Genomic DNA, 23,397 nt, shown 5'->3' with positions numbered 1-23,397 from the left:
AAAGAGGTAAGTTCAAACTGGCAAATCAACATACAGACAGAATACAGGTTAGCAAATATATACATTAACAAATAAATTGTGAAAGGTTTGGGAGGTTGCTATTTCCAACACATCTGGTCTTTTGCTGGTATGTGGCAGTCAAGTATTACTCCAACCTTGACAATAGAATGTTATTCGTCATCAGACCTTGGGCTGTGGGTTCCTGAATAGCAAGGGGTTGGACTGGATGGCCCTTGGGATCTCTTCCAACTTTATGATGATATGATGACATCTCAAGGCTGCAAACTACTGTAGCTTAGGGGATGCAAGCTAGATCATGGTTCATACACAACTCTGTCATCGAAGAAAAAATAATGGCCTTGAGTCTCAGGAGGAACAGCTGAAAGTCTTCCACTGCTCCTTTCACGCATCTGTCACTCGAGGCAGTTTCTTCACTCTTCCTAATGGCAGGGCTGACTCTGCCTGCCAATAGATCATATCAGTGAACAAAAACTTATATGGATTTCACATGCTAGGCCATGAATTCCGTCGGTTTCTGACTATATTACTATATTACTGAGCTACCTTGACAGTTGTCCAAGTAATCGGACAATACTTTTGCTTCTGCCCTGAGTTCCATTCCATTTGTTTACCTGCCAGGTTAAAAGAAAGTGAAAAGGAAATTGCATTACAAAATCAAAACTGGAAGGTACTGGATGCAGCTGTATATCTTGTCCTCCCCTTTCCTGGGCCCTGGGGAAAAGGTGTAACTTTCTTTCCGTGAAGCAAACAAATCAGCTTCAGACTTGACTACCATCTGGAATCTAATCGTGAGTGAAGTGCATCTGCACACCCTTACAGCAAGTTCTAAAGGAAACTAATTTCAACAGTTAGTGTTAGGTATGGAGGGCTGTGTGTCTTCCTTCACTAGCCGTATTCTTGACCAAAAAAGACTTCAGGTGCTTGATGTGAGCCTCAGTCTCCAAGCAGCTTGAAACTGGGATCTTTCATTCCTAAACAAGAGTCACATCAGATCTCTCCTTCTACTCCTGTGCAAGGACTTCTTGAAGAACTATGAACAGGTCAAGACACATGGGAAAGATCCAGAAGCGACTGGAGGAGGTAAAGAACTTGTCATTCCGAGTGGCCAAACTGGATTTCAGTCACAACGAAAGTGTGCGGCTAGCCACAGATGCTCTCTTAGATGGTGGTCACCCAGCCTACCTCAAGGCCTTGGAGGATGAGGGAGAGGTGGACTTCCTATCCACAGTGGAAGCCCAGTACATCAAGAGGAACGCAAAGGAGCCCTACTATTCGAGTGACGGAGAAGTTGGGCCCAGGCAGAATAATGATGCCAGGTCCCTTCAGTCAGGAACATATTTTCCTCTCGTCTCTGAGAACAGCGAACCGGCTCTTCTTCACACCTGGAGCACATCTGAAAAGCCCTATCTGAAGGAGAAGTCAAGTGCTACTGTCTACTTCCAGACAGATAAGAACAGCAACATTAGGGACTTGATACGGCGTTGCATCAACAAGACCTCCCAGGTATGGAGATGGTGGATTTGGTGAGCAATAAGGAAGTAGAGCTGCCAATGGGTTCTCCCTAAAACAGCTTGGTCACTGGGGAGGAAAAGTGGGAAAGAGGGTATGGAATAAAGCATTGAAACTTTAGTCATCCAGCTGTCTTGGACTTCAGCTCCCAGCTTGGCCAACAGTTAGGAATTCTGGAAGATGAAATGCAAAACATCTGGATGACCATAGTATGGGAAATACTGGGGTAAATGATGTCATTGTCTCATGTTACCTAGATTTCCTTGTAGATTTGCTTCAGATATTTTGCTTCTAGATTTATAACTGAGTGGGCAAAGTGCGGCACTAGAAGATTACTTTTTCAGTCTTCAGTGGCTCCAAATTCCTATTCATTTGTGTATATGCTTTGATGTTTGTCCTATGTGTGTATGTTTTCATGTTGCCTGTTGGCTTATGATGAGCCCATCAATCTTCTCAAGAAATTCTCAGAGGTGGTTTTGCCAGTTCTTTTCTTGGAAAGATAGCCTACAGCACCTGGTATTCGTTGGTGGCCTCCCATCCCCATACGAACCCTGTATTAGCTTCCAAGATCAGATGAACGATCACCTGGCCATTAAAGGGGTAAGGAAACTGGCTTCCAGGAATCTGCCTTTAAGGAACTGGAATTCACATTTTAAATAGGTTTCAATCTCTCTTGTCCGTCATAATGTTTAATATTTAAAGACATACATAAAAGTGGACGTTCTAGTCATTCTGGTTTGTTTTTGTTGTCAATTGTTTTTCTTGGCATTTTTGGCACTCAGTGCAGTCCATAGAGCAGGGGTCCCCAAACTAAGGCCCGGGGGCCGGATGTGGCCCTCCAAGGTCATTTACCTGGCCCCCGCCCTCAGTTTTATAATATAATATTTTTATATCATTTTAAATAATATAATATATTGTATATACATATACTGTAATATTGATAATAATATGTTATACAATATAATACTAATACCATATAATAATATTAATTATATAATATATATTACATATAATATTACAGTATAGTTCAATATAGTAATATATAATGCTAATATTGTGCTATGCTAATAATATAATATATTGTATGTACATACAGCTGCTCTGAGTCCCCTTCGGGATGAGAAGGGCGGGATATAAATGTAATAAATAAATGTAGTAAATGAATAAATAAATAATTTTAGACTTAGGCTCGCCCAAAGTCTGAAATGACTTGAAGGCACACAACAACAATCCTAATTAACTTGACTATCTCATTGGCCAAAAGCAGTTCCACACTTCCCATTGAAATCCTGATAGGTTTATGTTGGTTACAATTGTTTTCATTTTTAAATATTGTATTGTACTTTCATTGTTGTTGTTGTTTTGCACTACAAATAAGACATGTGCAGTATGCATAGGAATTTGCTCGTTCCCCCCCCCCCCCCCAATGATAATTCAGCCCCTCCACATTCTGAAGGATTGTGGACCGGCCCTCTGCTTTAAAAGTTTGAGGACCCCTGCCATAGAGGATAGTGGGTGAAAAAATAATCATCACGATCTGTCCCAGTTGCCCACTCCTATTCTTCTTCTTCAAGTTAAAAACAGTAAATGCAAAACCAACTTTTGGTAAATGCGTTATTGATGTTTGCCTTCAAGTTATTTCTGATTTATGCAACCCTATCATGGGGTTTGCGTGACAAGATTCATTAAGAGAGTTTTTGTTTATTTGTTTGTTTGCCTCTACCTTTCTCTGAGGCTTGGCAATCATTAAAAAGCAAGCACCAACATAATCATTGACAAGTCTTTTAAAACCTTTCTAATGAACAGCATGTTACAATCTGATGGGTTCTTTGCCACCTGCCTTGGCATGAGTTGGTTTTTCACAGTTTGCTCATGACCCACAAGACAAGTTAATAAGGCATCCAGTAATTTCACACTCACTACTAAACACTCAATAGCTAGAATCTAACTCAAATTGACCTTGGTCTAGTAGAGTATTTGCATTTTCTTAGCACAGCAGTCATCCAATCCCTCCCTGAAAACCATGAAGCTCAGGGTATTGCTTCCGAATTTTCACTTAAACCTGACGTTTTAATAAATTTCGTGGTTTCTTCACACCCTGTTTTAATAAGCATTACCTGCTGATGGCTGTGCTTTGGCACTATAGTCTTTAAAGTAATTACATAGGAGTAAACATTGTATAAAGCAACAAACAAATATTACCATTATTATTATTATAAACATCACAATCGACAATTGTCTCAGCTACCAAAAACTATATTAACCTACCTTACAGGCAAAAAATGACTGTAAGTATATCTATCTACACGGCCAAATTAATGCAGATTGACATCTTTTTTAACTACCATGCCTCAATATGGTGGTATCATGGGAATTATAGTATTATAAGGTCTTAAGTGTTCTTTGTCAAAGAGTGCCTCACTGAACTACAAATCCCAGTATTTGGTGACATTGAGCCATGGCAAGTAGTGGTGTCAAACTACATCAGTTTAACAGTATATATGTAACCAGAGTTAAGAAATGCAAACTTTCCAAATATTTTGCAGGTCCTGCAATATAGCCAGGTCCATTGGTCATTTATTCAGCAGAGATTATGTTGTCAAATCCTTGTGATTGCTTTCTGCTTGGTCTCACTGCCTTGCCTCTTCATGTCCCTCTTCCCAGGTATTAGCCATCCTCATGGATGTCTTCACGGATGCTGAGATATTCTGCGATATCTTGGAAGCAGCCAACAAGCGGCAAGTGTTTGTCTACCTCCTGCTTGACCACAGCAACCTAAAGCTCTTCACTGAGATGTGTGACAAGCTGCATGTCTCAGAGGGATATTTTAAGGTGTGTGGGAACCCTTGTTAAAGTCTTGGAGCTTTTTGTCCGGTGGGGTTGACTTTATTTTGCCTCCCCTGTGCAGTTTTCCCAGGATTGCAATAGAAGATTGTTCAGAAGTGTGTCTACCTTCTTAAGAACAAAACATTTTAAACTTCAGTATAGTTAAGTCTGGTTCTACCATGGAGTAGGGTGAAGTAGCCCATTTTGGATCCTGCTCATGAGTGGCAGCTATTGTTTTAAAAAGAAAGATTGTATTGCTTAGAAATGGAGGACCAGATCTAATAGTTTTAACTTTAACATTAGAACAGTGGCGTCACCCAGTGCAGTAATCCACGGTGTCACACCACAGATCTTCTCCCATACCTGATCAGGCCAGAACATTCAAGCTAGAATACCATTGTTTAAATTAGATATAGATATAGAAACAAGGGTTATCAAAAAGTAGATTATGTTTTGGAATTAAAAATGAACAAAGTATAGGAGAAAACATTTACCATATGCAGTTGAAAGCCACACCCAACCACTTCTCAACATAGTTGCCATTCAAATCTGGGCACTTATCATAGGGATGAATGAGCTTGGCATCTCCTTCCCCACAAAACTCTGCTGTGCGTCCTCAACCAGCCGATCACCCCTTTCCGCAGCTGCACATCGTCACCAAAATGCTGCGTTGAGGATGCAAGCGGCAGAGTTTTGTGGGGAAGGAGTTGCCAAGCTCATTCATCGCTATGATAAGTGCCTAGATTTGAATGGCGACTATGTTGAGAAGTGGCATTTGGGTATGGCTTTCAACTGCATATGGTAAATGTTTTCTCCTATACTTTGTTCATTTTTAATTCCTAAACATAATCTACTTTCTGGATAACCCTCGTGTGTGTGTGTGTGTGTGTGTGTATGTGTGTGTGTATATGGAGCAGTGCAGTAGAAACCACATGATTCCAAGCATAATTTTAATTGGGCGATAATGCCTATGGAAATCTTACCTGCAAGAGGAGATGAGTGATGCAACTGCATCCTCCATCTTATGTTCTCAGGCTGCAATCTCCGCTCGTAAGAAGCAGCTGTCTATTCGCTTGCTATTTTGGTGTTATCTCCTCTGACAATGTCACCTGGTGTGGTTCTCACCCACTGCGGCCCGCTTAATGATACCACAGCATTGGAAGGAACTTCTTGACATTAAGGACCATTAAGCAATGGAACCAATTGCCTAAAATGTCAAAGTATTTTCCTCTGAACAATTTCAAAAAAGAGGACCTAACTGCTGAGAATGCTTTAGCTGGAGATCCTGCATTGCATGGGAGGTTGGACTCAATGACTGACAGAACACCTTCCAATGCTATGATTCTGTGATACTTCTTAATGCTACTACTCTCGGCATAAGTCCTGCTGGCTATGGGATTCTCCGGGTTGTAGTCCAAAAAGAGAGCATTCCTTAGGTTGTTTCCTAGATATCAGAGACTGTAATTATGTGGCCCACTAACTATCATTGAACTTTAGCTCCTAGCATGACCCACCATTGGCTGTGCTGGCTAAGACTACTGGATGTTGCAGTTCAAAAACATTGGGAGGGTCACATAACTCCAATCCCTCCTATTGGCACAGAACATTTTTCACATTGCGTGATAATGCTATGCCAAATGTTCATAAGTCTATATTTGCATAGCTTAAATTAGAAAATAAATCAAGGGGTGTTAATTACCTTTTCGTTATGTAAGCTGGCATTGACCAAGATTGTGTTCATGGAGTTGGGAAGTCCCTGAAGAAGTGAGAGTCTGATGTATGGAGGACAACTCATGCAATTCAGCCAAAGTGGATGCATTTATTTGTTTTCGTTCAGGAACCTGAGAAATGGCTACATGTTATCTGTGTGTATCATGTAAAAACAGTATTGGGAAGTCTGGAAAAACTCAACTCATTTTAAAACAGATACAGTGGGCTCTTGATATCCACGGGGTTTGGTTCCAAGACCCCTCTGTAGACACCAAAATCTATAGTCCCATTACATACAATGGGACTTTATATGAAATGGTGCCCCCGGTGGCGCAGTGGATTAAACCACTGAGCTGCTGTATTTGGTGACCAAAAGGTTGCTGGTTCGAATCCGGGGAGCGTGATGAGCTTCTTCTGTTAGCCCCAGCTTCTGCCAACCTAGCAGTCCTAAAACATGCAAATGTGAGTAGATCAATAGGTACCACTCCGGCGGGAAGGTAATGGCGCTCCATGCAGTCATGCCGGCCACATGATCTTGGGGGTGTCTATGGACAAAGCTGGCTCTTTGGCTTAGAGATTGAGATGAGCAGCAACCCCCAGAGTCGGACACGACTAGACTTAATAGAAAAACCTTTACCTATGAAATGGTGAATTTAAGGTTTTCCTTTTGAATTTTTTTTTCAGGAGGAGTGGGGTTTTTTCAAGCGGTGTATGGCTGAATCTGTGAATGCATATCACAGCTATATTTTATGAGGCTCATAGGTGAGTCACATTGCTGACTAATAATACCTATGTGAGGTAAGCAACAGTTGAAGACAACGACTGACAGGTTGTAATTTTTTTCATCACTTACCAGAACATTTCTGTGCGAAGCGTTACCGGTGAAGTTTACTGTGCCAAATCGGGTCGAAAATTCTCAGGACAAATCCAAGAGAAATTCATCATCTCGGACTGGAGATATGTTCTGTCTGGATCATATAGGTAAGATCCCCTGTCATGTGTTGTCTTCTAAATTGGTTGTATTCACACAGTCACCTCCAGAGGAGTTCTGCCTCCTTGTTTCTGATCTGAGTTTGATTTTCTTGTTGAGAAGAAGATAAAATCAGAATAGCAATTCATGCTGGTTTTGAACAGACAACACTTGGGGAATTTAGGAGGAATAGCTGCCACAAGCACAGACCTGAATTCCCTAAACTAAACTCAAATGTGATGAATGATACTTTTCCACCCTCTTTGGTGAGATATTTATTTATTTATTTATTTATTTACAGTATTTATATTTCACCCTTCTCACCCCGAAGGGGACTCAGGGCGGATTACAATGAACACATATATGGCAAACATTCAATGCCAACAGACAAACAACATACATTAGACAGACTCAGAGGCATTTTTAACATTTTTCCAGCTTCACGATTCCGGCCACAGAGGGAGCTGTTGCTTCACCGTCCAGAAGTGGTTGTACTTCCTCATTCCTTTCCTTGTGTTTTGCTGGCAGTTTTATGGTGTTTTAAATTAGCCTCCCGCATAAAGCATCCCTAAATTTCCCTAATTGACAGGTGCAACTGTCTTTCGGGGCTGCATAGGTCAACAGCAAGCCGGGGCTATTAATGGTCGGAGGCTTAACCCGACCCGGGCTTCAAACTCATGACCTCTCGGTCAGTAGTGATTTATAGCAGCTGGTTACTAGCCAGCTGCGCCACAGCCCGGCCCCTATGATCCAAAGTAACTTGTCAAGGAATGCTACTTTTATCTGTTGCTTGGTACACAGTTTGGGAAGGACAGATTGATATCAAAAAGATAGTCTTGTCCAGCTCAGCACACAATATGTGGACATCATATTGAGATGTACGAGGTTGATATATAACTTTATTTACCTCCAAGGTTTGCTCATCACAGTGTGTCGCCTTTTTATGAATGGCTACAAAGTGTTAACTTTTCCTTTGACACTGGTTCATTGAACATTGACAGTGAATGTTGTAGTCCACATCTTGACTCTGGCATTAATTGGAATGGAGATTACAGTCCAGAAATCAGAAGACAGTCTAGGATATGCAAGGGTAGCTATGAGGGAACTAAACAAGATCTCCAAGTGTCAAGCTATATCCTTAAATACCATAGGATTATCTATGCCTTTGCATTTCCCATTTCTATGTGTGGTTTTGAAGACTAGAGGGTGGAGAAAGCTGATAGGAAGGAAATAATCTCATTTGAAATGTGATATAGAAAATCTCTGGAGATATGGTGGGCTGCCAAAACAAGCAAATAAATGAGTTTAAGGGAAAATCAAGTCTGAACTCTCCCTCAAAATCAAAATGACTGTCATTATTTAGTTGTACCATGAAAAGATATAGAATATATCCAATTTAATTTTTAAATGCACATTTCAAGCAGTAACACAGAGGGAATTTAAATTCATATTGTCAATTTAAGGTAGCTCAGTTCTTTTGGTGCTCTGCTTTTCTCCATTGTATTTATTTATACCAGCCACAAAAGTCTGAAGCAGGGTCAAACTAGGAAAGGTTTGGACTACAATTCCTATATTCCTCTGGCCACCAGGTCCAGCAATCCCCAAAAATAGTTTCTCCAGATTCTGAAGCAAAAGTATGTTTAATAAACACATTGCCAAGAATATAATCAGCATCCACAGGGAAGAGAATTTATAGTTTTTGGGGTAATAAAGGCAGGGGGGATCTAACTCCAGTCAAGGAGACATTTAGCTCGTGCAGTGAGTTTTGATTTGGATTAATCCCAGGAGTTAACACCTCTTTGCAAATTGCTTGCGGCAACTGGAACTTGGCAAGTCAGAAGAATGGAGAACGTGACTGAAAATAAAAATACTATGAAGATGTATTATCTGAAACACCATCTTGGACTCAGTCCAGATAGGTTTTTCCCTAAGAAAGAGGCTTGAGAGAACATCACACCCATTCTTTAAAAAATAACCTCATACTATATACATGTTTCTTCTCGAAAATACTAATAAAATTAAGCAATAATTGGATGCAGCTTCTAGTGGTTTAACTGTTGAAGTCTTAGTTTTGCAGAGACTTGAAAACCTTCCTCTCGCTCAGGGATGTTGGGAAAGGGGCGATAATGACAATGAGAAAATATCATGATCGGGGACCTTCCTTTTCTGGTTATACAGGACCAGGAAAGCTATTACTGTGAGAAAAGGGATAGAAAAAAATGTCAAAAGCCAATTGGGAGTGTCAAGATCTGTAATACCATAAGAACGTCTCTAGTCCCTTTACTCGCAGAAGTATAAATGAAAAATGGAAGGTCATTTTCTTCTCAGTTGCACCTGCTTCGATTTGGTGGATGTTTGGCACTTCTTAATAGTTATTAAAATTGTTTTCATAAATTATGTTAAAACATCTTTTAAAACATGATTATGTCTGCCTGTGTTTAGATTGTTTTGCCGTTTCCCATTGCCTCCATCCGATTCTTATCATTTGTAAAGCTTTCATAAGATCCCCATGATTACATCAATATTGAGAAATGATCTTACAGAGCTTCATTCTGCAAAAAGACTTATGTATCTGGATTGTACCTGAATTCCCAGGGACATTGGACAAGCATTTATTTCTTCATACAATTTTATTTTAGTAGATACATATGCAACTCTTCTGACAAAAAAATTGCCAAAAAAGCAAATGCACTGAAAATATTACAAAAGGCCAGAATAAGATGACAGGTAGTGCTGTATAAAATCAATTATAATTCACAGCCAATGGGTTTTCTGTGTCCACTGGGGTTTGGTTCCAGGATACCCCATGGGTACCAACATTGGTAGATGCAATATAAGGCACAGCATTTTACTACACCATAATAGGATGGCATGGTGCACTGTTGTGTCTTATATGAAATGGAAAAATCAAGACTGGTGCGGGGATTTTGAGTAGGGGAGATCTTGAAACTATGGATGGTTGAGTCCCTGGATTCTGAGGACCAACTATATTTTATGCCTAGGTGTGGTTTTCATGAGCCATTACAGCAAGATTTGCACAGAACAGATATGCCATGGAACAAATATTGTACCATCATGTGCATCTATTTAGTGTCTTAGCAGCCCACAATGCCATCTACCATACTATTTCATTCCATTCTCTCTCTTTAAATACACACACACACACACACACACAGTATTTGATCCATGGTGGTTGAATCCATAGATGCAGAATCTATGGATTTTTGGTAGGGTGGGGGATGTGTGCATGTGTTGTAAGTACTATTTACCTAATGAGGAAAAGCAGACTGATCTTTCCAAGGGTGAACATTTTATAGACTGAGCACTATATTGAAATGATCCTTCTTCTCCTTCCATACTGCATTCAAGTCTCTGATGGGACTTAATAGTGGGAAGGTTGGATTTTGGTCGTGTGGATAAGTTAATGTGAATATAGGTCCATCCATCATATATGCTGGTCCCAACACTTCAAAACCTTCACTAAGACTACCATATTCACTTGAACATAATGCACCATTGAATGTCATGCACACCCCTCAATTTTGCTTTTGAATGTAACGTAAAGCAGTGATGGTTGCAAAAAGGCCCCTCCATCAGGCCTCGTAGGAAGTCGGTAGTGGCCATGAAAAGACTGGTAGAAGCCATGTCCCACCATCTGGCTTTCCCACTACCATTTCATGGCCACTGCTGTCCTCAGCTGGGATCCCTTGCCCAACAGCACAGATGGGTTTTGGTATGTGATTTTAACATGCCATCTAATCTAATGCACAATTCAATTTTAGCGAATTAGCCAGAAAAGGTAAGTGTTAGACTCAAGTGAATATGGTAACCCATCTTTTACCGTGTTGTACTTTACCCCTTTCCAGCTTCACGTGGTTGTGCGGCCAGGTCCACCGGAACTTCCTCTCCAAGTTTACAGGCCAAGTGGTGGAGCTCTTTGACGAGGAGTTTCGGCATCTCTACGCCTCGTCCAAACCTGTTGCAGGGCTGAGACTTCCCTCCCATACCTCCCTCTTCTTCCTCAACAAGAGCACCGCAGCCACCCAAGGGAGCCTCACCAACAGCAGCAACCACGGGAGCATCCACACCCCCTCTGACCCGTTCAGCAGCCTGTCTAACAACAGTGGTTCAGCAAGCAGGAAACCAGTGAGGACTCCAGTGTACAACATCCAGCCCACATCACCATCGCCTCTCAGCAGAGGCCACTCTTTTCATGGCTACACCAAGTTCATGTCCACCCCGCCCCCCAACGGTATCCAGGTCAACTACTACCAACGTCAATATGTTGCCGATTCACCCGCAGTTCTGTACAACAACATCAACATTTACCGGCCGATAAGAATGAGGCAAGAGGAGGTCAACAGGGCACGGATGAACCCCGTCTGGAGGTGTCTTCACAAAGCCAATTTATTAGGATGATTGCAACCAGTTCATTAGATTTATCATTTGTTGACCTGATCATGAATGGTTTGGTATGGGAGAAGGAGACAACACAAGCCAGTGACTTTTCTAAAAAATGTTTCTAGGCCTTGTGGCCAAAGAAAGCTTGAGAAAGCATCCTAGACATACGTTTTACTACATGAGAAGGAAATTAAAAGGGAAGGAATTCTGGAAAGCAGGCTAAGTTATATAACGAAGAATATTTTATTCATGATGCAGAGGGATTTATGATACAAAAACCTAGTGCAAAACTAGTACAGTGCAAAACAGACCGTTCTATTTCATTAATTGAAAACAAAAGGCAACCTACTTGATCTTGAGACTGCATTCAAACTCATTATTAAACTATACAAATAGGTAAGATCACAGATGAAATGCTCAAATCAGGAGGTATAAAATTTCTGGTACAAAGAGAAATTTTCAGAAAAATTGAAAGAAGGTCATGTGAGTAGCTGAATATCAATATGGGACATATCTATGTAAGTGGACTTCAAACTGCAGGAATCAGAATTGAGTTTTGCAAAGGGTTGCAGTGAAGTAATTACTGTGCATTGAACATTGTTGTGTATTTTGTATTCCCAATGCACCAACTAGAAAGTGCCACTTGGCACTAGTAGAGCTTGCCACTGTCGTAATACATATCTTTGCCATTCTTGGCTATATATGCACAAATTTATGCAAGGTAGATTGTGATACAGCATCATAGCCATTATCTTTTAAAAATTGAAAACAACTTTGTTACTTTAGGAACATAAGGTGCATTGCATACATTATATGATACCATTGTACTTTTTGCCATGAAATTAAATATTATGTATGGTATTTTAAAAGTACTATATGGTCAGACAATAATTACAAATTGAATTCCCTTCTTAAGTAAAGGTAAGGTTTTTCCCTGACATTAAGTCTAGTTTTGTCTGACTTTACTAGGACAGTCAATTTTATGGAATGAATGCTTTGAAGGTTATGAAAGTACCTGAGGTTGTATAGAAAGGATGTGTTTACTTTATTACAAAAAAAAAACAACCCCTTTTCGTCACCTCTCCCAAGAGACAATGGGGTTGGCTGGAAAGATCAAAAGCAAAGCTGAAAGACAGCAAGGACAGACATTCATCACCTCTTAACCCTGGGCATCTTGCCATTCATAAAAGGTCTGTTGTGCCGAGGACAACAAAAACAAATGGACACAAGTCCTAATGAGGGAAATATTGGTCTTTTGCCAAGCTCCGTGTCCAAAGAAATTCCCCAGTTGCTCCCTTGGCCAAGGCACTCTGGGGTGAACGGAACAGACACACACTGGGAAAAGGAAACTCAGGTTCAGATGGGATGAACTTAAAATAAGTCTTTCCCTGGAGAGCATTGGAAAGCCAAGAGAAAAAGAAAAACAGAACAATCACAATACAGCCATTTGGTGTCATATGTGGTGCTCCATGTGAGAGAAGGAATCTCTGAGTTTTTGGAACCACTTTTCTTCAAATTCCACAGTTGACGGAGTCAAGAAGGCCATCAAGGCCGAAGCACCCAGGCACTTCACCTCTCCCTGGGCATCCTCCTTCAGCTTTTCAGGAACAATATCCTCTCCCATCATCTGGAAGGAACAGGGATAAAAAGTTAACTAGCAAGCCAAACTTTGTTTCACATCAAGAACATTTTATTTTAAAGGATCCAAGTTCATCCCAGGCAACTCCAAAGAATCAGATAGTAGGTGAAAGGGGAAAAAAACTTTCTCCGCTTGAGATTTTGAAGAGCTGCCACTATTCACAGCAGGCAATACTGCCTCATAAAGGCAAACATTCTGACCTAGTAAAAGATGGTTTCCTGTGTTCCCCCAAGAGACTCAGTAAATACTCGCTACAGAACACAAAGAACAGAGTAATATTATTCCAAAATTAGTCTCTATGGGACTGGAACTCATGGGTAGAATAGCAGGAAAGCAGATTTTGGTAAGCATATAGGCTGAAATCCTGCAATGGGAGATATAAAGTATGTATGGCATGTAACTACATTTCTATAGAATCATAAAGTTGGAAAAGACCACAAGGGCCATCCAGTCCAACTCATTCTGTCATGTGGGAATACACAATCAAATCACTCCTGACAGATGACCATCCAGCCTCTGCTTTGAACCTCCAGAGAAGGGGATGTTGCCACATTCTAAAGTAGCGTATTCTGTCGTCCAACAGCTTTTATCATCAGGAAGGTCTTTCTATCACATTCATGTAATCTCTTTTCATGTGGTTTGAATTGGTTGCTCTATGTCTTAGTCTCTGGAGCAGCAAAAAACATGCTGGCTCCTTCTTCAATATGACATCCTTTCCAATATATAAACATGGGTAACATGTATCCTCTCAACATTTTCATCTCCAAGCTAGATTTTTAAAGCTGCTCCTCATAGGGCTTGACTTCCATGCTTCTTTGTGCCATGCTTCAAAATGCATCTCTTGAGAAATACAGCCCCTGAAACACAGGCACTACCATGTTGTTTGAGAGCAGAGGATGAGCAGAGATGTATCTATCTAGACTCTATAGTTGGACGTCTGGATGGATGTCAAGTTTTACTAGTTCCATGTTCAGACTAAAAATAATCAGGATATTGAAAAAAACTAGGGGATTTCACAGGATACGGGCTATAGCTCTATTGGCAAAGTCAACTTATAAATTAAGATGAGCAAAAGGAGAAATCAAAGAACATCTTTTTGATAATACATCTATGCTATTTATTACCTTCATGTTTAAAAGTAATGGCAAATTCAAACCTCCAAATGAGTAAGAAAGCTTGTTGATGAACAATTAAAAATATATTACAGCAACACTATAACAAAAAAATTTCTGTTCCTGGTTTGAATGTGTTATTTCTTGTTTAATTTTGTAGTACTTACTTTGAAAGTAGTTGTTATACTCCAGAAACCTCCTTTTTGTGGCTGCCATTTTTAACCTTTCAATGTGCCATTTTTAACATTTCATATACCATTTTAATCTTTTGCGCAGACCGCAAAAACAAAGTTTTTGCAGTTTAATAAACCTTTTTCATGTTTTTTTATGATATAACCAATTAGGAAATGACATTTATAACCCAGGAACAAAAATCATGCCATATAGTGTAATTAAAGGAATGGATGAAATCGGAATAAGTAGAAGCAGTAGAACTAATAAGAGTTGTATCCACATCATATGTGGATGATGTAGTGGGGTGGGTGGAATATAGACCTTGGAATAGACAATGTAACAAGGGAATAGTATGTTAAACATTTTGAAATAAGTAAATAAGGATAAGTGCTTTTTTAAAAGTTTTACTTGTTCCAGAAATCAAACATCTCTGCTTCACTCACCTCAGTTATCAAGGACAAGACATCTTCCTTTAACCCAAAGGACGCTACTTTGTCTTCAATTTCCTGCTGTGCTTTTAGGTTTCTCTCTAAAGCAAAGGAAGATTGGTTCGACTGTAGGAGCTGAAACAAGAGCCTGGGGATACAATAAAGAGAAGGGAAAACAACACATATATAGCACATTCAGGAAAGCCCTGTCTCTCAAAGGCAACATAAGGCATTTTTTTAAACAAAGATAGCTTGGCTTTAATGTTATTAGACTGCACCTCCCCAAAGATCTAGCCAAGTAAGCCAGGAGCAAGAAAAGCTAAGAACTGCAGTTTAATATTTAGAGTGTCATACAATGCTAATTGGACTAGGATTTGGGAGGTGAAAGTTCAAGTTCCCACTGAATCACAAAATTCACTGAGTGAACGTGAGCAGGTAATTTTGTCTGAGATGGATCAACTCCTCAAGAACGTTGTGAGGATAAAATGGAGAAGAAGGGTGCCAGGTATGCTATCTTGAAGTCATTACAGGAAAGGCAGAAAGTAAATAGGGCCAAAAGAGAGCCGGCATGGCGCAGTTATTTTATCATTGGGCTTTGGAGACCAGAGTTCAAGTTCCCGCTTGGCCATGGAAACCTATTGGGTGGCTTTGGATGAATCACAGACCTCCAGCCCCAAAAGCCCTGTGATATTTCTGTGATATTGGTATCACCATAAGCCAGAAATGATTTGGAGGGACAGAACAACAACACAGTTTAGCCAAAAAAGTGGGAGGTGGGATGATCACTAATCAGTTCCACATCTATTTTGGTCCAAAGTTGAGAAAGGAAGACTGTTTTATAGCAAAAATCTGATACTATTATTTATTACCTTGCTCTAATGAAAGCAGCACACGAATATATCCCAATGTTTTGGGAGCCTTCCTGTCCCATGGAAGAACACAGAGTTTTCTTCATTGCATGCTGTGCCTCTGATTTTCCCAGAGCAGTCATAGGTCCTTGTACAGTTTGGCTTTCTTCACAAGATGCACATCTGCCATCTCTTTCTGGAGTAAAAGGCAGAGAGGCATCCTTTCTCCAGCTGTGATTTTTGCAGAGCAGGATGTTGGCTTCATTTGGCAAAACCTGGAGAAAACTCCTATCTGCAGCTGAGCTGTCAGATTGCAAGAAATCAGCTTCTGCCGTGGATGGAGACTGCAAAAGGCTCATGTAAGCCTCGGCAAGCAGCTTCCAGTGCCTCGGGTGGAAAGGGTGTAACGTAATGAGTTGCTGGAGGCACCCGATTATGCTTTCGGTGTGCTCTAGACTGCGGTAAATGGCCAGCTGCAGGCAAAGGATGGCGGCTATCTGGTCAGTATTTGTTGCTTTGCTTCTCTATTAAAAAGAGAAACCAAGAGTGTTAAAACAATGCTGTATTGAAGTTTTACAGAACGTGGCAAAAATAATGACAGAAAGTCTTACAACATTTATAAACTAATACAGGAATGAACATCCGGGGTCATTTTTTTACAAAATTGAAGAGACAGTAAAAGCCATCTAGTCCAATCCCATTCTGGTATGCATTAATACACAATAAAAGCACTCCCAACAGCCACCCAGCTTCTGCTTAAAAAATCTCAAAAAGACAAGAGATTCCACCACACTCCAAAGCTGCACGTTAAACTGCTGAACAGTCCTTATCATCAGGAAGTTGTTACTCATATTTAGGAGTAATCTCTTTTCTTGTAGTTTGAATCTGTTGTTCCAAGGTGTCCTATGGTTTCAAAATGCATTATACGACAGTGTAGATGGGGTCCTAGTCTCTGGAATAGTAGAAAACAAGCCAGTCCTCAATATGACATCTTTCAAATATTTCAACATGGCTAGCATGATTCCTCTTAACCTTCTCTTCTCCAAGCTAACATGCCTAGCTCCTGGGCTGCACCAGTCCAAACTAGGAAAACGGCCTTTAGGGCTCCATTCTCTCCATTGATGGCCAATCGTGTCATAATGAGACCAGAACAGTGAGTTGGGGTTAAATATGAGCTAATATGTTGGTCTTTCCTTTTGCAAAACACTTGAATCCCAGAAACAATCCAATGGCAGGGTTCATCCCTGGCTAGCTATCTACTGGAAAGCAAACAGGGCACTTCCACCCAAGTCCCAAGGTTTTAAAAGTGAGAGGAAATCTAAGCCAGACTATACATGGGTCCTAGGACCCAGTGAAGCACTTCCAGAGCCCTAACCAAGATCAAAGGGGTATCAAGGTGTACACTAAATTATAATATTCTCCCTTTGCTCCCTGCCATAGATAAAGCATTTAAAAAGCCAGTTAGGGCTGAACAGGTATTTACTTGGTCTCTCGCCTCTGCCCACCCCATGGACAAGATCCTTACTCTTTGCACCACGTGTAGCCATTCTGGTCTCCTTCCCATGGAGGCCATCTAACAAGGCCCTTCTCCTGCAGCACCATGTGGATCTGGGACCAAGTTGCTGTGAGTTTTCCGGACTGTATGGCCATGTTCCAGAAGCATTCTCTCCTGATGTTTCACCCACATCTATGGCAGGCATCTTCAGAGGTTGTGAGGAATACTGAAAACTATATAAGAGAGGTTTATATATTTGTGGAAGGTCCAGGGTGGGAGAAAGAACTCTTGTTTGTTGGAGGCAGGTGTAAATATTACAATTAATCACCTTGGTTAGCATTGAAAAGCCTCACATCTTCAAGGCCTGGCTGATTCCTGGCTGGGGAGATCCTTTGTTGGGAGGTGTTAGCTGGCTCTGATTACAGTAGAGTCTCACTAATCCAAGCCTCGCTTGTCCAAGCCTCTGGATAATCCAAGCCATTTTTGTAGTCAATGTTTCCAATATATCGTGATATTTTGGTGCTAAATTCGTAAATACAGTAATTACAACATAACATTATTGCGTATTGAACTACTTTTTCTGTCAAATTTGTTGTATAACATGAAGTTTTGGTGCTTAATTTGTAAAATCATAACCTAATTTGATGTTTAATAGGCTTTTCCTTGATCAGTCCTTATAATCCAAGATATTCGCTTATCCAAGCTTCTGCCGGCCCGTTTAGCTTGGATTAGTGAGACTCTACTGTACTTCCTGTCTAGAATTTCCCTGTTTTCAGAATGTTGTTCTTTATTTACTGTCCTGATTTTAGAGGTTTTTAAATACTGTATCTAGGACCATCTCCTCAACAATGATGCTTAGGTCAGAAACAAGATGCAGGGTGGGATCCATGTGTTATTTTTGTTTTAAAAAAATGCTAATTGTTGAAGACTTATGGATGTATAAATCTCCTTTTATGGAAGTAAAGGATTTTTGTGGCTTTGATGGCCACAAAAATACCATTGAAGGCACATGTTATCCACCTCTAGAGAAGCACATTTATTATGGCATAAGCCATCCCATGAATTGGACTATGTCTACAAAAACAATGACTTTGGACATTATCGTGCATTTGCTGCTATCCCATGTCATTCCCATTCCTGTGACATAGGATAATAGCAATTTACCATGATGGTGGGCAGGTGCTGGTTTTTGTGTGATTGCAACAATTTGGTTGTGTGAAGCCACTTTTCTGGATGCGCAGTGTAACTCCATCTTCCCACTGTGCTGCTTTATTTCCTTTTAACTTGTTTTTTAACAGGCAATTCACAAAAAGATAATGGATCTGCCACTGTGCCAGTTTGCCACTCTGTGCAATACAACCCACAAAACATTTTGGCCTGTAAAATGCAACAAGGCTCTTAGGCCCCATCTATACTGCCATATAAAATCCAGATTATGTGCTTTGAACTGGATTATATCAGTCTACATGGTCATATAATCCAGTTATCCAGTAGATAATCTGGACTTTATCTTTGTCTGTTTTACCACAACAGAGTAACATAGAAAATCCTCTGGAAACCTAAAAGTAGAACAACCACTTACAAGTATCATAATAAGTTCTGTAAATTAACAGTGTTAACAACACAGCTAAGACCCCGAGGCCAGTTTCAAAAGCTGCAAAGGATAAAAGCTATATGAGATTGTCTTCCACTTTCATGTAATTTCCTTCTCTCTTGTTGTATTGGGCATAGAAAATGAAAACATATTTTTGTTCCGCAGATAATGATTGGATCAGTTGGTGTGATGGACACTCTTTAATAAATTAATTGGCAAAATAACCTTTGCAGAAGATTTCTCTCTCTGCCAATGTTATAAATAGGAAAGACATGGGAAAACTACTAACCAGGGTTTCTGCAACCTCCAAGGCTTCCTTGTGTCTCCCCAGACAAGACAAGCAGCGAGCCTGGCTCTCCAATACGTCTCTTCTCATGGCAAGATTGCTGGAAGGAAGTAGTTTCAAGCAGCCAGAATATTCACATAGAGCCTTCTGAAATCAGATTTATAACAGGATGCACATGAAACACTTTAGCAAACTATGATCAGGTTAGGGCAGGCATGGGCAAACTTTGGCCAAGGTTTGCCCATGCCTGCTTTAGACTTAGGGTCACCCTTAGTCTAAAACAACTTGAAGGCACACAATAACAACAATCCTAATTGATATATGGGCCCCCAGGTGGCACAGTTAATTAAACCACTGACCTGCTGAACTTGCAGACCAAAAGGTCGCAGGTTCAAATCTGGGGAGCAGAGTGAGCGCCCGCTGTTAGCCCCAGCTTTTGCCAACCTAGCAGTTTGAAAACATGCAAACGTGAGTAGATCAATAGGTACCGCTCCAGCGGGAAGGTAACGGCGCTCCATGCAGTCATGCCGGTCACATGACCTTAGAGGTGTCTATGGACAATGCCGGCTCTTCAGCTTAGAAATGGAGAGAAGCACCAACCCACAGAGTCAGACACGATTGGACTTAACGTCAGGGGAAACCTTTACCTTTATACCTTAATTGATATATCTCATCAGCCAAAAGCAGGCCCACACTTCCCACTGGAATATTAACAAATTCATGTTGGTTAAAATTGCTCTTTATTTTAAATTGTGTATTGTTCTTTCATATATCATTGCACTACAAGTAAGATATGTACAGTATGCATATGGATTCATTTATGTTTTTTTGAAACTATAGTTCGGCTCCCCAGCAGTCCGAGGGACTGTGAACCGCTAAAAAAGATTGAGGGACCCAGATCTACATCATGGAAATAATGCACTTTATTTATTTATTTTTTATTTATATATATATACCGCTCTTCTCACCCAGGGGGACCCAGAGCAGTCTTACACAATGGCAGAATTAGATGCCACATATACAGTAGAGTCTCACTTATCCAAAATAAACGGCCGGCAGAATGTTGGATAGGTAAAAATGTTGGATAATAAGGAGGGATTAAGGAAAAGCCTATTAAACATCAATTTATGTTATGATTTTACAAATTAAGCAACAAAACATCATATTTTACAACAAATTGACAGAAAAAAGCAGTTCAATACACGGTAACGTTATGTAGTAATTACTGTATTTACAAATTTAGCACCAAAACATCACAATGCATTGAAAAGATTGACTACAAAAACACTGACTACTAAAAGGCAGACTGCGTTGGATAATCCAGAACGTTGGATAAGCGAATGTTGGATAAGTGGGTCACTACTGTAATATGTACAGTAAGATTATTATTAGCATTAATACCATGGGCAAAATACCAACATCAACAAAAACATTTTCTACAGTTGCTGTCCTCAGACTTGTCAATAATTCCTACAACAACTTGTATCTACATGGGACTGAACTTTATTGACTTAATATTTTACAGAAGAAACATAGTCTGAACTTTAGTTTAAGAACATTCCTAAGAAGAAATAACGAGGAACTGTTGAGAATTCACATTATTGTTTAATGTTAATTATGGATGTTTTTCTTGATTGAACAATTGATGTTGATATGTATTTTGGCCATGGTATTGATACTAATAATAAACTTACTGTACATATTATATGCATTGTATAAATCAGTGTCATTACTGATTTAGTTACAGAACAACTTAATATTTATACAGAGATATATAGATATCTGTTGCTCTATAAATGAGACACTAACTAGCCAAGTAGTTCTCCACCTGGGGTCCCCAGATGTTTTGGCCTTCAACTCCCAGAAATCCTAACAGCTGGTAAACTGGCTGGGATTTCTGGAAGTTGTAGGCCAAAGCAAATGGGGACCCCAGGTTGGGAACCACTGAACTAGCCCAAGGCTGAAGAACTTGCAAAACTACAGCTCCCAAGATCCCATCACATGGAGCCATGGCAGTGTCAAACTGCATTAGTTCTACAGTGTAGATGCACCCAGGGTCATTATGAGACGGAAATGACGTGAAGGAAGAGAAGGAGAAGAAAAGGGAAGAAGGAAGAAGGAAGAGGAGGAAGATCCCTTTTCTTTCAGTAATAATAAATTGCAAGAAACTATAGACCTCAACGAGGAGGACCAGCAGCACCATACCTCAAATTCTTGTCGCTGATAGGCCAAATCCCCTCTGAATTTTTTTATATTGACATTTTCAGCATCGTCTTCGCTGTTCGTTTCCTCGCAAAACCACTGTAGCGGATAGAAAGAGGAAAATGGGATTTTAGTCTTTCTAATGAAACAAAGGTTTCCACATAATACAATCTAGGTTGCTGTAAGGTTTCTGAGCTATATGGCCATGTTCCAGAAGCATTCTCTCCTGATGTTTCTCCCACATCTATGGCAGGCATCCTCAGAGGTTGTGAGGTCTGTTGGAAACTAGGCAAGTGGGGTTTATATACCTGTGGAAGGTCCAGGGTGGGAGAAAGGACTCTTGTCTGTTTGAGGCAGGTGTGAATATTGTAATTGGCCAGCTTGATTAGCATTGATTAACCTTGCACCTTCAAAGCCTGGATGCTTCCTGCCTGGGGGAATCATTTGTTGGGAGGTGTCAGCTGGCCCTGATTGCTTCCTGTCTAGAATTCCCCTGTTTTCCGAGTGTTGTTCTCTATTTACGGTTCTGATTTTGGAGTTTTTTAAATACTGGTTCCCAGATTTTATTCATTTTCATGGCTCCCTCCTTTTTGTTGAAATTGTCCACATGCTTGTGGATTCCAATGGCTTCTCTGTGTAGTCTGACATGGTGGTTGTAAGAGCGGTCCAGCATTTCTGTGTTCTCAAATAATATGCTGTGTCCAAGTTGGTTCATCATGTGCTCTGCTATGGCAGACTTCTCTTGTTGAGTTAAGTCTGCAGTGTCTTTGTGTGCTAGGAATTGTAGGAGTTGAAGTCCAAAATGACCCGAGGGCCAAAGTTTGTCCATGCCTGATCCAGATGTTAGACTACAACTCCCAAGCAAAGTTTGTCCATGCCTGATCCAGATGTTAGACTACAACTCCCAAGCAAAGTTTGTCCATGCCTGATCCAGATGTTAGACTACAACTCCCAAGCAAAGTTTGTCCATGCCTGATCCAGATGTTAGACTACAACTCCCAAGCAAAGTTTGTCCATGCCTGATCCAGATGTTAGACTACAACTCCCAAGCAAAGTTTGTCCATGCCTGATCCAGATGTTAGACTACAACTCCCAAGCAAAGTTTGCCCATGCCTGATCCAGATGTTAGATTACAACTCCCAAGCAGTTTGCCCATGCTTAATCCAGATGTTAGATTACAACTCCCAAGCAAAGTTTGCCCATGCCTGATCCAGATGTTAGATTACAACTCCCAAGCAGTTTGCCCATGCCTAATCCAGATGTTAGATTACAACTCCCAAGCAAAGTTTGCCCATGCCTGATCTAGATGTTAGATTACAACTCCCAAGCAGTTTGCCCATGCCTAATCCAGATGTTAGATTACAACTCCCAAGCAAAGTTTGCCCATGCCTGATCCAGATGTTAGATTACAACTCCCAAGCAAAGTTTGCCCATGTCTGATCCAGATGTTGGACCACAACTCCCATCACTTTGAGCCAGCATCCCTACAATGCTGGGGGTTGTAGTCCCAAACACTGGAAAACCACACTTTGCAAAGCCTTGCCTTTACAAAACTTGCAAAACTACAATTCCCAGAATCCCCAGCCTATTTCTTGGCAACTGCCAGGAATTATGGGAGCTGAAGTCCAAAGCATTCTGAGCCCCACAGATTGGGAAGGAACCATGCTCATCCAATGAGGGTTTTCTCACCTCCTCCCTTCCAGTGCAGGCTAACTGAAGGCAAGGCAGCCTCTGAGCATGTGCAGAGTGCCTTCTCCCTTTCCCAGATTGCAATGAATTACCTCTGGCTCACAGCATCTTGCAGAATAGCTGGAGGCAAGGGAAGAAGTCAGGAGAGCTTTTTTCTCTCGGCAGCCACCTTCGAAAACTGATTCTTCAAATTGGAAGCCCAAAGGTAGCTCCATTGTGGCTGGAAGACTCACTCCTGGAGTCATGAACATAGAACTTCTTGTGAATCTGTAGACTCACACAAGGATTCAAACTTCCGGGTTAATTCTATGTACTCTAATATCATTATCAAACTATTTCTTTATATTATATTATATTATATTATATTATATTATATTATATTATATTATATTATATTATATTATATTATATTATATTATATTATATTATATTATTATAATGATTATGTTTATCAAACTGTATTATATTATATTATTATCGGACTGCAGAATTA

The 23,397-nt window shown here is 40.4% G+C and overlaps 2 protein-coding genes across 3 annotated transcripts; one reads left to right on the top strand and one right to left on the bottom strand.

The window, feature by feature from the left end:
- The first annotated feature begins 636 nt into the window (after positions 1-636).
- On the top strand, positions 637-7,051 carry fam83a (family with sequence similarity 83 member A). Of its 2 annotated transcripts, XM_003228138.4 has the most exons (3): positions 637-1,524; positions 4,195-4,362; positions 6,923-7,051. In XM_003228138.4, exons 1-3 carry the CDS (start codon positions 1,054-1,056, stop codon positions 7,049-7,051), a joined length of 768 nt encoding a protein of 255 aa, XP_003228186.2. In that variant the 5' UTR covers positions 637-1,053. The 2 variants fall into 2 exon arrangements, 1 of the variants encoding a protein (XP_003228186.2); XR_010005873.1 differs by lacking the exons at positions 637-1,524; positions 4,195-4,362 and adding an exon at positions 6,744-6,828 and having other exon boundaries at positions 6,923-7,038.
- A 4,606-nt stretch (positions 7,052-11,657) lies between these two features.
- c4h8orf76 (chromosome 4 C8orf76 homolog) lies at positions 11,658-23,166 on the bottom strand. The gene is made up of 6 exons (XM_062980051.1): positions 22,997-23,166; positions 21,219-21,314; positions 19,017-19,160; positions 15,660-16,162; positions 14,806-14,938; positions 11,658-13,064 (listed from the first exon to the last, which is right to left on the bottom strand). Exons 1-6 carry the CDS (start codon positions 23,153-23,155, stop codon positions 12,891-12,893), a joined length of 1,209 nt encoding a protein of 402 aa, XP_062836121.1. The 5' UTR covers positions 23,156-23,166; the 3' UTR covers positions 11,658-12,890.
- Positions 23,167-23,397: the final 231 nt, after the last annotated feature.

Source organism: Anolis carolinensis, chromosome 4 (genome assembly GCF_035594765.1).
Source record: "Anolis carolinensis isolate JA03-04 chromosome 4, rAnoCar3.1.pri, whole genome shotgun sequence".
Taxonomy (NCBI): domain Eukaryota; kingdom Metazoa; phylum Chordata; class Lepidosauria; order Squamata; family Dactyloidae; genus Anolis; species Anolis carolinensis.
Note: the sequence above shows the minus strand (reverse complement) of the source record. Positions and strands in the feature narration are given on the sequence as shown.

Bases quoted from the DNA above. Each gene is read 5' to 3' on its own strand.
- fam83a (XM_003228138.4), top strand. From the start codon at position 1,054: ATGAACAGGTCAAGACACATGGGAAAGATCCAGAAGCGACTGGAGGAG. The intron at 1,525-4,194 runs GTATGGAGATGG...CCCTCTTCCCAG, and splicing joins GCATCAACAAGACCTCCCAG to GTATTAGCCATCCTCATGGA. The intron at 4,363-6,922 runs GTGTGTGGGAAC...ATCACTTACCAG, and splicing joins TCTCAGAGGGATATTTTAAG to AACATTTCTGTGCGAAGCGT.
- c4h8orf76 (XM_062980051.1), bottom strand. From the start codon at position 23,155: ATGTTCATGACTCCAGGAGTGAGTCTTCCAGCCACAATGGAGCTACCT. The intron at 21,315-22,996 runs GTAATTCATTGC...TATCCGCTACAG, and splicing joins CAAGATGCTGTGAGCCAGAG to TGGTTTTGCGAGGAAACGAA. The intron at 14,939-15,659 runs GTAATAAATAAT...TTGTATCCCCAG, and splicing joins GCTGCTTTCATTAGAGCAAG to GCTCTTGTTTCAGCTCCTAC.